Source organism: Equus quagga, chromosome 15 (assembly GCF_021613505.1).
Source record: "Equus quagga isolate Etosha38 chromosome 15, UCLA_HA_Equagga_1.0, whole genome shotgun sequence".
NCBI lineage: Eukaryota > Metazoa > Chordata > Mammalia > Perissodactyla > Equidae > Equus > Equus quagga.
The window spans coordinates 28,576,868-28,590,348 of NC_060281.1; the positions used below are offsets into that span (position 1 = coordinate 28,576,868).

General features: G+C 52.5%; 1 protein-coding gene across 4 annotated transcripts; it reads right to left on the reverse strand.

Annotated features, from left to right (window-relative positions):
• Positions 1 to 1,237: 1,237 nt before the first annotated feature.
• Positions 1,238 to 12,813, reverse strand: FANCE (FA complementation group E). Of its 4 annotated transcripts, XM_046639902.1 has the most exons (10): positions 12,388 to 12,813; positions 9,359 to 9,992; positions 8,728 to 8,772; positions 8,367 to 8,435; positions 7,930 to 8,073; positions 7,382 to 7,505; positions 7,079 to 7,157; positions 5,637 to 5,703; positions 4,423 to 4,548; positions 1,238 to 2,888 (listed from the first exon to the last, which is right to left on the reverse strand). In XM_046639902.1, the coding sequence occupies exons 1-10, from the start codon at positions 12,633 to 12,635 to the stop codon at positions 2,787 to 2,789; spliced, it is 1,638 nt and encodes a 545-aa protein (XP_046495858.1). In that variant the 5' UTR covers positions 12,636 to 12,813; the 3' UTR covers positions 1,238 to 2,786. The 4 variants fall into 4 exon arrangements, with proteins under 4 accessions (XP_046495858.1, XP_046495859.1, XP_046495861.1 ...); XM_046639903.1 differs by lacking the exon at positions 8,728 to 8,772; XM_046639905.1 differs by lacking the exon at positions 7,930 to 8,073.
• Positions 12,814 to 13,481: the final 668 nt, after the last annotated feature.

A 13,481-nucleotide genomic window follows, 5' to 3' on the forward strand; every position in this document is an offset into this window, starting at 1 on the left:
AGGTGCTTTGGGAGTGTGACCTTGCTGATTAAATACCAGCTGAGCACTCCTAGAATGTAAATTCTTGTTCACAAACATATTTAGATAAAAAACAAGAATGTAAGCTCCATGAAGGCCGGGGCTTTTTTGTTCACTGCTGTATCTGACCTATAGTAAGTCCTCAAAGATTTGTTGAATGAATAAATATGCTGACTCTGCTGAAGTATTTAAGTTGCAGACATTATAAAAATAAACATATTTTGGCCACAGCATTTTTTCTCTCCCCAAATCCCCCCAGTACATAGTTGTATATTGTAGTTGTGGGTCCTTCCAGTTGTGGCATGTGGGACGCCACCTCAGCATGGCCTGATGAGCGGTGCCATGTCCGTGTCCAGGATCCAACCCGGTGAAACCCTGGGCTGCCGAAGCAGAGCACGCGAGAGAACTCAACCACTCAGCCACTCGGCTGGCCCCCCGCCACAGCATTCTAAATGCAACTACAGTAAGAAATAGGTTTGAAACATACAGTCCTATTTTAGGGAGTTCAAGAGCTTAAAAGGAAGAGAGGGGAAGCATCTGAGTAAGAGGACATGTACGCCGGCTTTCCAATACTGGCTGTTAGATACTCTCGCTAGGATGGTATTAATTTGGCAACCATAACAGAGGCCCGCTGAATCTAAAAATTACAGCCAATACGTTGTGGGCCTGCATTTTCTGTATAGCTTTTAACTCCTTTTCTCAAAATATTCACCCAGTTTGGGCAACAGTCATGCCAGCAGCAACAAAATTCCATCAGGTTTTAAAGTAAGTGTACTTTGAAAAGAGAGAATTCTAATTTGCAAAATTATGTAAATTAACATAACTTCAAATTATTTTATTTTTATGCTAAAACATGGAAATTATTTTAACATTCTTCCCTTGCTTTTAAGTAACTTATTTTTAAATATTTCACCTTATTATTTCACCATATTATTTGCATCATACTAAACCCTGGACAACCCTTAAAATGTTAAAGTAAGACATTACCGTATTTCTTAATGCATACACTAAACTTTTATGTATAAGTACTTTTATGTTCAGCCCCTGTAAAGCCATTAAATGTTTGGAAAAAGTTTTCAAACATGAATCACAGTCTAGTTTTTTTTATTGGCACCTGAGCTAACGTCTGTTGCCAATGTTCTTTTTTTCCTCGCCAAAGCCCCCCAGTACATAGTTGTATATTCTAGTTGTGGGTCCTTCTAGTTCTTCCATGTGAGACGCCGCCTCAGCACGGCTTGATGAGCAGTGCTAGGTCCGCGCCCAGGATCCAAACCGGTGAAACCCTGGGCCGCTGAAGGGGAGCACATGGACTTATCCACTCGGTCACAGGGCCAGCCCCTCAGAGAGTCTAGTTTTAAGAACTTAGCTATGAATGGTGAGATCATCACGCATTTAATATAGTCCCCCAAATGAATGACAGAATGTGTAAAATAAAAAGAAGCTTCCTGAGATTTTGAAATTCTTCTGTCTTCTTTGTTCAAGAAACTTGTAGTCATTTTCAGAATCCACTCCAGAGCCAACGTCTTAATTTAGGTATCAGGCAAACCAATCAGGGCAAAAGATACACAAAGAAAACCACCGCCAGATCCAAGAGAATGAACAGCCAGAGATCCGACCAAGTAGGAGAGTTTTGGAAACCAGTCAGCCCCGCCCTGAGACCGTACTTTGTGGCTGTGCTGCTGCCTCCCAGCTTCTCCAAGCCTCGCCTGCTCCCAGGGACCGTCTCCACCATCTCCTGCTGCCACGTCCACCTCCATCTTGCACCAGTCGCCGCACCACAATCTGAACAGCTGCAAAACCCTCAGTTCCTGTTAAGTGTTTCCTAGGAGCGAGGCACCTGGGTAGGTGCCAAGGGAATATAAAGATGTAAAACAGACATGCCTGCAGTATCACACATCCTTTCTACCCTTTGCTCTGTCCAACAGGCCCATCCTCCTCTCTGCCCACACTAACCCCAGGAGAGCCTCTGATCCCTCCTCAAACGTCATCTGCCCCAAAGCCTTCCCCTACTCCAGACTGAGTCCCTCCCACTTTCAACACCCATCCCCAGGGGTCGGTGCACGCCTCGCCTACCCAACAGACAGCTCTGATAGGTCTCAGCTGAGTGGTATCACACAGCATCTGGCCCACAGAAGGTGAAAGAACGAGCTTCAGAACTCTACCAACTTCCCCTCACAGAACACTTCACCAGGAAAAAGATGCCCCTCGTCACTGAGCAGGGTGGGGCGAGGAGGAGTGGTGGTGGTGCGTGTTGCTTTTCAAGAAATACCCAGAGTTAATAGAAGACAGGCACTGCTTCTAATAAGACTACTGAACTTCCTGATTTTTATTAAATACTACTGATAAACTACTATTCAAGTCCGAAACAAGAATAGAGGATCATAACATACACTTGAGCACAAGAGTGTGCTGAGCACACGGGTCCCCCAGGGCTCCTGGAGCATCACTCGTCCACTCTGGGTTTGCTTTGACCCTACTGAGGCCTATGGGAAAGTTTCTGCCCCTGCAGCCTGAGGTAGAAGTGACAAGGAGTGAGCCCAGCGTCAGCAGCCCCTGGCCTCATCCAGCCCCCTTAGCCCAGGACCCTCCCTGCTGGCTGGGAGGCCAACATGGCCTGTCTGCAGCCTGGCGCAGGGAGGCCGTGGATCCCTGGGATGGCAGGCTCAGCCTTTACCCCCAGGCCAGGGGTCAAGGGGAGGTGCTGAGGGCAGAAGCGTCCTTCAGAAAACTGGTGAGGAAGCTCCAGGAGGCAGTCCCTTGGTGGATGGTCAGGGGGCCAGGTGTCTGAGGGCAGCCTGCAAGGACTTCCTCAGGAAAGTGGCGTTGAGCTCGAGGGCTGCAGCCAGGCCCAGCCTCTGGGTTTCAGTGATCTGGGGAGAAGGAAGAATCACGTCAGGCCTCCAGCAGCGAATCCCTCCCCTCTCCCCTCTGCCCCTGGGCTCTGTTTAGGGAGGAGAGAGGAATCCAGGACACAAGGGCGATGGAAGGAGATGACTCCCTGAGCGGTCGAACCTCATTATTTCACCATGGTTGAGCAAGGTCTTTGGATTCAAGCAGACCCGGGGTCAGATACTAACTGCACAACTTCCTAAGTCAGCCACGCTAATCACAGGTGACAGTTACTGGGGGCTTACTACGTGGCAGCACTTCATACGTATGACTCCATATAATCCTCATTACCTTCCCATTTTACAGACGAGGAAACTGAGGTTCAGAGATACTCCACTGCAGCTGCCACCTTCCTTCTGGGCCACACTTCTTCCCTGACTTGTTGCTACACCTCCTGAAAAGTCTCTGCCCTGTACCTTCACTCTCCAAGCCCCACTCCTTATAGAGGCCAGAAGCTTCTTTATAAAATGCAAATCTGACCAAGTCACTCCAGGTGAAGGCCCTGGGATGCCTCACATCGGAGGTCCTTCTTCCAGGTTCTACAGAGGGTCTCCAGAGGATCCAGGAGCCTCCCGAAATTGGGCATAAGATGTGTGCTCACCTTTTCATTTTCCTGGGAAGAGCTATAACTTTCATCAAATCATCAAATGGGCCTGTGACTGCCAAGAAAAGGGTAAAGAGCCAACAGCCAAGAACACCTGGCCTTCAAGATAAAGTCCAAGGTCCTCACCATAAACCACAGGGCCCTCCGTAAGATGCTCCCATGGCCTAGCAATGTGACCTCGAGCAAGTTACTTTAATCTCTCTGAGTCTTAATTTCCTCACCTATGAAATGGAGCTAATAACGGTATCTTCTCATAGGGCTAACACGTGGAATAAACTAGTGAGTTAACATATGTAAAGGGCTCAGAACGGTGCCTGAGATGCAGGGGCCGTGTATTTTAAGCCTAACCTCATCCCCTACCACCACCCACTCGCATGTTGTGAGGCCCCAGCTACGAGGAACTACCCAGACCCCCTCAGAGGTTCGCTGCTTACACTGTTTCCTTTGCCTGCGATGCCCTTCCCTCTGTGTCGCCCCCTGACTAGCACTCACCCTTTAAGAGCCAGGAAGCCTGTCCCAATTCCCAACAACAAACAAGGTTTAGTCGGCCCTCTTCCTCTGCTGCCAAATGCCCTGTGCACGTTTCTCACCTGGCTCCTGCCGGATGTTACAATGATCTGCTTGTCATCTCTCTCCCCTCTCGCTAGCCCGGCAAGTGGGGGAGAGAGTCAACTCAAGGACAGAGACTACACTACGGTCAACGTTGATTCTCCAGGCCCCATACAGCATCCGGCCCACAGTGGTGCTGGCTGGCTGGCTGAATTCCTAAGCAGTCTCATTCCCCAGTCCTGGGCTTGACCTTGGGGTTTCTCTGCCTAACACTCAGGCTTTCCTCCCTGGCAAACATCTGCACACCCTCGTGGCGGGCTCAGAGCAGCAGGACCAGCCCTCACGGCCCTATCAACACTCACGTTGGCCTGATACTTGGTCAATACTGTCAGCACGAGCTTGGCATAGGCCAGGGATGTGGTGGCCGCTGGCCCCTCTTTACAGAGGTTCTCCATCAACACATTGAACTTCTCTGGGGTCATCTCCACCTGCACACATTGGGAAATGAGACAGCAGCATGGGACAGGACCCTGGATTCAATCCCCAATTCCACCACTGCCTAACTAGGTGACCTTGGGCAGGTCACTTAACCAAAGCAAGCCTCAGTTTCCACATCTGTAAAATGGGGCTCACAATATGTAACTCTGAAGACTGTGAAAAGGATTAAATGCGATAACGCTCATAAAGCCTGGCATAAAGGTCTCAGAAAATGGTGGTTATTGTTGCAAAGGCTCGGACAAGGACCAAGGGGAGGCCAAGGATCCCCAGCCTGGCTTAGTGGTGAATGACATAAAGGAGTGACGGGTCCCAAGGGGTATTGCCAGCAGAATAGCTCTTCACAATCATAATTTAATAAGCACTTATTACGCATCAGGTGCCGTTCTGAGCACTTTATGCCAATTATCCCACTTAAACCTCACCCCGGTCTTACGCGGGAGGTGCTATCATTGCTCCCCTTTTCTAGATGAGGAAACTGAGGCATAAAGAGGTTAGGTCAACTACCTAAGTTATAAACAAATGAGGCAGAATTTTAGGTACTGATACAGAAAAGCTGCCAAAATATAGTGTTAAGTGAAAAGAGCAAAGGACAGAGCACTGAGCTTGGTGTGTTGCCATCTATGTAAAAAGCCAGGGAAAACAAAGTTTAAACACGTGTCCTTGTACATATAAAGCATCTCTGGGAGAGTCCCCTGAAACTAGTAACACTGACTAGTCCCAAGAAGGGAATCTGCAAGGCTGGGGAGTATTTCTCACTATATCCTTTTGAGCTTTCAAAATGGTGAACATAATGAATCTATTACCTATTCAAAACTTAAATTAAACTCACACACAAACATCAGAAAGCCCTCCCAAAGGCCACACAAGCAGTAAGAGGTGGGGCTGGGATCTAGCATGCAGGCGGCCCCTGCTCCCAGCCTTTCAAGCCCCAGGACTCTCCCCTTCACAGGGCACCTCCTACAGGGCAGCTCTCCTGCCTTCTCCTCCATCTCCAAGGGGACCGGAAACCCAGGAGCGCCACGCCCATGCAAACACTGCAGCACTTCCTTGTCCATCTTCCCCAAGGCAGCCTGCTCACCTGCCGCTCCAGGAGTGACTGCAACACCAAGGACATGTGCTCCTTCCAGGGCAGCTCCAGGATCTGTCTGCAAAGCACAGGCCCCGGTGAGGAAAGCCAGGTCTCCCAGCCAAGCCTGGGTAGCTACTGCTCCCACCCTTGCCAGGCAGTGCAAGGTCCTGGGGACAGCCAAGATCCCCAGCAAACAGAGGAGGCAGTCAGAGCCCCTCTGATGCTGGTGGCTGCCCAGAAGCCACTGCTGCAGAGCCCATGCTCAGTGCTGGGAAGGCCACAACCCGAGACCCCCGGGAGCTGACAATGAAGGATTTGGCAGTGAGATATACAAAGACCCCCTGAAAAATAACGAGGAGTGGAGAGTGCATGCTGAGTACGAAAGTGAGGGTGACCCAGGGAAGAGGAGGATGATGGAGTGAGGTGACACACATGAGGCTTCCCGGAGGAGGCAAGCCTTCCTTGCAGAGCCCACCGCAGTGAGGTCCACCCCAGCTGCGCTTGCCCTTCTACTGGGCAGCCCTCAGACTGTTTGGAAAGGCAGCATGTCACATGGCAACGGTGTGGCTTCTTGGGTGCGCAGATTTGGGTTGGATCCCAGGCTTTCTCATTGTCTGGCAATGTGACCTTTAGCCACATCCCTTAACCTCTCTGAGCTTCAGTTTTTCCATCTCTAAGGTGCCAGTAGCCCCTATCTCAGGGTTGCATGAAGACTGAGATAACGAATCTAAAGCACAGAGAAAGTGCTCTGTAAGTGGCGGCTGATACTATTTTTGAGACTGTCCTCTTCTCATTTATTCTTAGCACTTTACGTTTCATGTCAGTGTCCAATGGGGTCTTACCTACTTATTGTTTCTACATGTCTGTATCTTGATTCCCCAATTTTAATACCCAAATTTAACACCAATTTAATAATAATTTTTGAACACATACTAGGTGCCAGATATGTGCTGAGCATTATCACATTTAATATCTAGAAAAATTCTAGAGTGAATTATTATCCCTACTTTCCATATGAGGAAAAGGAGACTCAGAGAGACGGAATAATCTGTCTGAACTTACACATTTAAATAAAAGGCAAGGTTGAGATTTGAAACCATGTCTGTCTGACTCCAGAGCCAGTGGTCCCGACCTCTGTGCCATGTGCCAACTACGCTGTGAACTACTCAAGAGCAGGGAGCACCAGCCCCCTCTCTGCATTCCCCAAGGCACCTGGCGCTGACGACTGAAACCATGGGCTTGGAAAGGTGCAGGGGCCGGCAACTTGCACAGGCCCACAGATGGGAGGTGCAGGCCAGGGTCAGGCAACAGGGAGAGAGGCATCAGCTGTGCCACTGCCTGTCTTTTGGGGCAAGTCCTGGTGCCCAGGCGGCTCCCACTCCAGAATGCCAGGAGCAGATGTGGCCAGGGGAAGGAGGTGGGAGGGGGTGGCATGGAGACCGTACACTCACCCCAGCATTAGAACCTGCACATCTGGCTCCAGGGCCTCATCCTTCATAAGGCAACACAGTAACTCTATTTGAGCTGGACCTGGGTAGGGGACAGCAGAGAGGAGAAGTCTAGGGGAAAATGGCAGGAGAGGATGGGACTAGTGGGGAACAGAATGCCTGGCTCATTATAGGGGGCATTGTCAGGGAAGCAACAGGTGTCTTTACTCATTGGGCACCCAAATCCTGCCAGGGCCACCCTGGGGTGAAGCGTACTGGGAAAAGAGCAGGCAGAACTACCAGGCCTGGGGCTGGTCCCAGAATTACCTGTTTCCGGGGCCTGGAGCACAGGGCCAACGAGGGCTCTGCAGACAGGGTAGGTATACTTGGCACAGAAGGAGGTCAGGGCAGTCGTGAGCAGGCGGGAGGCTGAGGAAGTCAGGGAGAGAACCTACAGCCAATGGGGAGGAAGAAATTAATTCATTCACTTCTTCTTACCTTCAATAAATGTTTATCAGACACATTCTGTATTTCAGATGGTGATAAATGTTCAGAGAAAAAAAAAGTTCTTTTATCTCGGACTCAGATGGACCCACCCAGTGGAAAAGACACACAGCTCCCTGCCCCAGCTCCCAAATCCCTGATCCCGAGTCCCAGATCCCTTCAGCTTATGGAAGGGTCTGAGGCCCAAGAAGGAGCAGTTATGTACCATGTGGGTAGATGGCCTGGGGGACCATGCCCTCCCCTTGCCCCAGGCGGCCCGGAGAGGCCAGATGCCCACGAGGCTGGAACCTCCTCTCCAAGTATCACCCTTCTGAGGGCTCAGACTCTCCCCCATGGACCCTGGCGCTCTGAGTGCATCCCAGTGCACCTACTCGCCCAAGAAAGAGGTTCCTGGTCAGCACAGTAGCATTGCTGAGGCTAAGATCTGGTGACAGGGACAGCAGCCAGGTGCAGAGCTGCAGGAGACCTGTGTCCGAGAGCTGGGGGAGCTGCAGCTGGGCACAGAGCAGGTCCACCTGCCAGGGAGGAAGACGGGCACAGGGACACTCATCTGTCTCTGCTGGGCTGTCTCAAGCCAACTAGGCAGCAGGAGGGGGAGGGCAAGGACACTAGGGTAAGGTGAGGCTGGGAGAGACAACCTACGGGGAGGAACCAAGGGCTAACTGGCCCCTGCCTCTGAGACTAGAACACCCAACAAAAGCCCCTCCCAAATTCCCACATGAGACAGGGAAACAGGAAACATCAGTGGAAAAGGCTGGGAAGAGATGCATCCTGTATCCTCAGGGCCGGGCAGTTTTTCTGGACTCACCTGGCCAGGACTGCATTCGTGAAGAAGCTGCAGTTCGACCGGGGGGGTGCCCTCCAACCCCTCCAACCCCTGGGAAGGCAAATCCCACGTTAGGGCTGGCAGAGCCATGGGGACAAGTCATTGCGGCCACCCCTTCAAAATGGCAGAGAGGGTGGCTGAGGACCTGGGAGGTGCTACCAGAGAGGCACTTGTCTGGGGTAGATGACCTATCTGTACCCCGGCAGTGACTGTCCTCAGACCTTCACTCCAATCCCCCCTCCCAAACCGCCTGTGCCTCGCGCCACTGGGGCTCCCTGGGCACGGCTGAGGTCCAGGCAGAAGGCGGAAGAAGGGCTCCAGGGAACAGGGCAGCGCCAGTCACCTCCCCGAAGGTCTTGAGCAGATGCTGCAGCCTGGGAACCTGGTCCTGCAGAGGAGAGCCCAGTCACTGCCAAGTCCCTCCCAGGGCAGCGTGGCCCCAAACTCAGCCCCGGTTCCCTCTCCTGAGAAGGCCCCAGGTCAGTGGGAGCTGGTGGGCAAAGATGATTCAAGAGAGCCAAAAACACAAAGCCTAAACCCTGAAAGGTGCTTAAGAACTCAAACTAGATAATGCCATGTAAATCCAGCTGCCTCAACTTGCCTTCTCTGCATCCACCAGAACAGGGATAGACCCAGGCTTTGGGCTGGGAGGGCCGGCTGACCGCTGGCATGATTCGCCCCACTCCAATAGGATGGGGTGGCAGGGGTGGTTCCGGAGCCTCTCCTCTTCCTGGCACCCTTTAACCTCCCAGTATAGATTTGCCAGGCCAAGGGTTTCCCACATCGATAACTCATTTCCCCACCCCCTCCTCAGAGTGGGGGGCAGACTACATTCCCTCAACCCCACCCTCCTTCCCCTTGCTCCATGGACTACAGTCGTTCCAATTGGGAAATAGGGTCCCAGATGGCTTTTTCCCTGGATAAACACCCCCTCCTGAAGGATGGCTCTAAACCCAGCCTCTTCTCCCTAGTACCTGGATAGCTCTGGGCAACTCCAAACTCTCAGCCAGGCCCTTAGCATCCTCCAGACTCTGACCAGCCTCATTGGGCTCAGCCCCTGCAACAGGCTGGTCCTCAATGGGTGATGTGCCTTCTCCAGCTGCCAGGAATTCCAAAGCTTCATGTTCAGGTCTCTCCTCCTCCTGGCTTTCTTCTTCTTCTCCGTCTTCCCTGTCCAAACGCCGGAACCTTTTGGGGGCACTCTCTCCCTCAGGACTGGCAGGTTCCTCCTCTGGCTCCTTTCTGCGTTTCCCGGGCTGCTGGGAGCCCTTGTCCTCCTCCTCCTTTTCTTCCTCTTCAGGGTCTGGAACCTGGGACAACTTCAACCTCCTGCCCCCCTGGCCCAGCCGCCGACACAGGCCTCGGAGCTGTCTCTGGCACCTTGTGGACAGTGGGGACGCTCCCTCCGTGGAGACTCCACCACCCAGATCCCTTCGCAGCAATTCCGCCAGGGCCCGGAGCCAGACGTCAGGGTCAGGGCTCGAGTCCTGCTGTGCAATCTGCAGCACAGGGAGGAGCCTGCTTTCAGGCAGCACCGGCCGAACAGCCGTCAGCAAGGACATCAGGTTTCTCCGGCATAACGGGGGCAATCGCAGCAGCAGCGGTTTCCTGGGTAACAGAGGGAGGGCAAGCAGGTAAGAGCATCTTGCTGAAAGGAGCACAGGGCAGAATGGGGAGAGCTAGAGGCTAGAAGCCAATGGACAGACAGGGGGCTGGGAGGCAGCACCTGCGAGTCAGTGTGAATGAAGAGCATGAGAGGCATTCAACAAGTGCACACTGAACATCTCTTCTACGCTAGGCCCTGCTCTTTGACATCTCCGATTTCAGCTCAAAAAGTCATGTTGGAACCTACTCTATAATAGATCCATGGTTGTTTTATGTAAAAAAGAAAAAAAGTCCTTTCCCAAACCTTACGTAAAAATAATACTCCAGGATGCTGTGCAATGCTTAGTCTGTGGCCCTGTGCTCCCCTTGGCAACCCCTGGAACACACAGTGTTTCATCTGTCCAGCTGAGTTCCTGAGGCAGAGGCAGTGTCTGCTTCCTCTGTGTCCCAGCACCCAGCACCCAGCACAGCACCAGCCCATAGCAAGCACATGGTGCACATTTATTGAAAGAATTAACTAACTGAAAATAAGTGTCCAGAGATCAGCAAGGGCTGCTGTGGACAGAGCAATGTAGCCGTCTGTAATGTTGCAAAGGCACAAATCCAGATGCTGTGCAACCTGAGGCTTGGTGGCGTGGCAAGCACGTCATGGGTGCCCTGGCCCACCACTCATCACACCTCTGCTCCTCTCTATACACAAATTTGCAGGGCTGGTCATCATCGCACACAGAGGCACTTGGGATGTGTGAGAGAAAAAATGTGACTTTTATTTCCTTGTGGAAAACAAACACTAAGTGAGAGAGAAAACTAGAGTAAAAGTCAAACAGACGGTCAATTTGCAGTGGAGGATATTTGGGAGTAGAGGTCAGGAAGACCCTACTCCAAGGGTTTTGAACTCTTTTTTTGTGCACGGATCCCCATATCAGAATAAGTGTTAAATGCATAAAATAAAATACATAGGGTTACAAAAGAAGCCAATTATACTGAAGTACTGTTCTATCCCGGGACCTCAGATTAACTCTCCCTCCCCTTACTCTGTCCAGAAAAAGCCAGACAGCTGGACAAGCATTTCTATAGCCTCCAGTGTGGGGTTTCAGAAAGTTTTCCTGACTCTTCTCTTGAAAGAAATTCAAAGTGGAGTGTGGGAAGAAAATATCAGAACTTCTACTTCTTCTTATCTAACATATAAGAAATTAAGTATTACACATATTTAACATATGGATTGGCCCTCCCTATTCCAGTCCCCAGTCTCATTCTGAGGGACGGGGATCCTAGAAGAGCAGAGGGACTGCACTTCAGTTCCCTAGAGGCTGAAGGCAGCATCTCACTCACTTTTTTTTTACTTTCTGTATATTCCAGTTAATTATGATAGTTAAGTGGATTTATGGATACTCTATTATCTTTTTTTTAATAAACAGAACACTCACAAAATGGACACAAGGCTTATAAGGATGCCTGAAAAGAAACTGCATGCCCATGACGGAAGCACACCAAATAACAAGAAAATGGCAGGGCTGACACTTCTGCTCCTAGTAGGAATTCTCTGTCAGCCACATAAAGAGGCAAAAAAAAAAAAAAAAAAAAAAAAAAAGAGTTCAGTCACCCAAAAGACTAGAAATTACCAAGAACACCATTCTTTAAGATCAGCACCTGAGCTAACGACTGTTGCAAATCTTTTTCTTTTTCCTGCTTTTTCTCCCCAAAGCCCCCCAGTACATAGTTGCGTACTTTTAGTTGTGGCATGTGGGACGCCACCTCAGCATGGCTTCACCTCAGCATGGCTTGATGAGCGGTGCCATGTCCGCGCCCAGGATCCGAACCAGCAAAACCCTGGGCCGTCTGTAGCGGAGCGCGCGAACTTAACCACTCGGCCACGGGGCCGGTCCCAAAAACACCATTCTGAAAGAAGTGATCTTGCCCTAAAATTCGTATGATGCTTTAAAAAAACTGATAAGGCCACCACGATCAGACGATTATTTATCGCGTTTTAAATTTCTATTTTTGTACACTTTGTAACCTATTTCAGCACGCGTACGCTTATATGTAAGTATACTGATACTGGAGGCAGGAGTTCTATTTTTTCTAGAGATGGAAGCACACGATCAAAATCGACTTGCGTCCTCTGACTTCTAATTACTCACTTACACCCCGCCGAAGGCGTGCGCCCCCCGTCGAGGGATGGCACTGGGCGGCACACAGCAGGTGCTCAGTGAAGGCCTGCTGGACGCCCCTCCTCAGGGGTGTGCGCCCGAGACTCCCTCGCCGGGGGGAGTTAATTAACCTCGCAGGCCTGGGTCTCCGCATCTAGAAACGGGGGTGGCGCCAGCCCCCGCCGGCCGCGAGCGTGGAGGATGCAGGGCGGCGCCCCGCGCCACGCCCGCCGCGACCGACGACTTACAGCTGCAGGCGACAGTCCGGGCCCTCGACGACGGGCTCCTCCCGGCACAGCGCCTCGAGGACGCGGCCCCAGTCGAAGGGCTCCCGGGCCCGGCCGCCCAGCGTCCGCAGCACACCCAGGCCGCGCCGCGCGCCGTCAGGCCCCGCTTGCAGCGCCTGCAGCAGGAAGCGCACCGGGGCCTCCAGGTGCGCCCAGGGCGCCGCCTCCGCGCCCTCCGCCGCAGCGCCCGCCGTCTCCGGGGCCGCCATGCCGGGGGTCCCGGGGCCCGCGCCGCCCCGCGCCGCCCCGCGCTCTGGTTTCAGGTCTCAGCTCTGAGGCCTGGGGAAACGCGGGAGAACTCCAAGGCCGGCCCCGGTGCGGCAGTGGGCCCCGTCCCGCGGCCGCCACATTCCCTCCTGGCGCCCGGAACTCCGGGAGCCCGCGAGGATCGCGCGCGCTCGGACAGGAAGAAAGAGGGCGTGGCGGCCGGGGGCGGGGCCGGACTCGAGGCGGGGCGCGAGGGCGGCTGGAAGGGGCGTGGCCAGGGATGGTTCCCGCCAGAGGGTGGGAGGAACGGAGTAGGGGGCGGGGCGAGGGCCCTGAGTGTCTCTGTGGACGGGGCGGGGCCAGATTGGGGGCGGGGGCACAACGGAGGAGTGAGTTTGTGGGCGTGGGCGTGCTCCAGATAGCGCGTGGGCGGGGCTTGATGGAGGGGCGCATCCTGGGCTGCGGACCCGAACCTTCTTCCCTCCTGCTCTGCTCCCTGAAGTGGGGACCTAGGGATGCAGAATGAGTGTCAGCGATCCTGTTATACTTCGGGATCCAAGCATCATTTAGTTTTAGCTGACGCCCATGTTTCGTGTAGATCACGGGCTATGCGATAGGATTTGATCTCAATTTACCACCTTACCTTCACGTCACCTCTTCCACAGGCCGTCAACTGCCATCATATGGGTTTCAGTCTTCTCCAGAAATATTTGATGGACAAATATCCCTGAGAATGAGGTCTCAGTAAAACCTACTGCCATCTATCTGCCAAAGACCTTGCTGTGAGCTTCCTTCCCAAAGGCCAAGCAGCAGCCTTGCTCTGGTTGCTTATAAGGGGCCAGGGGTGG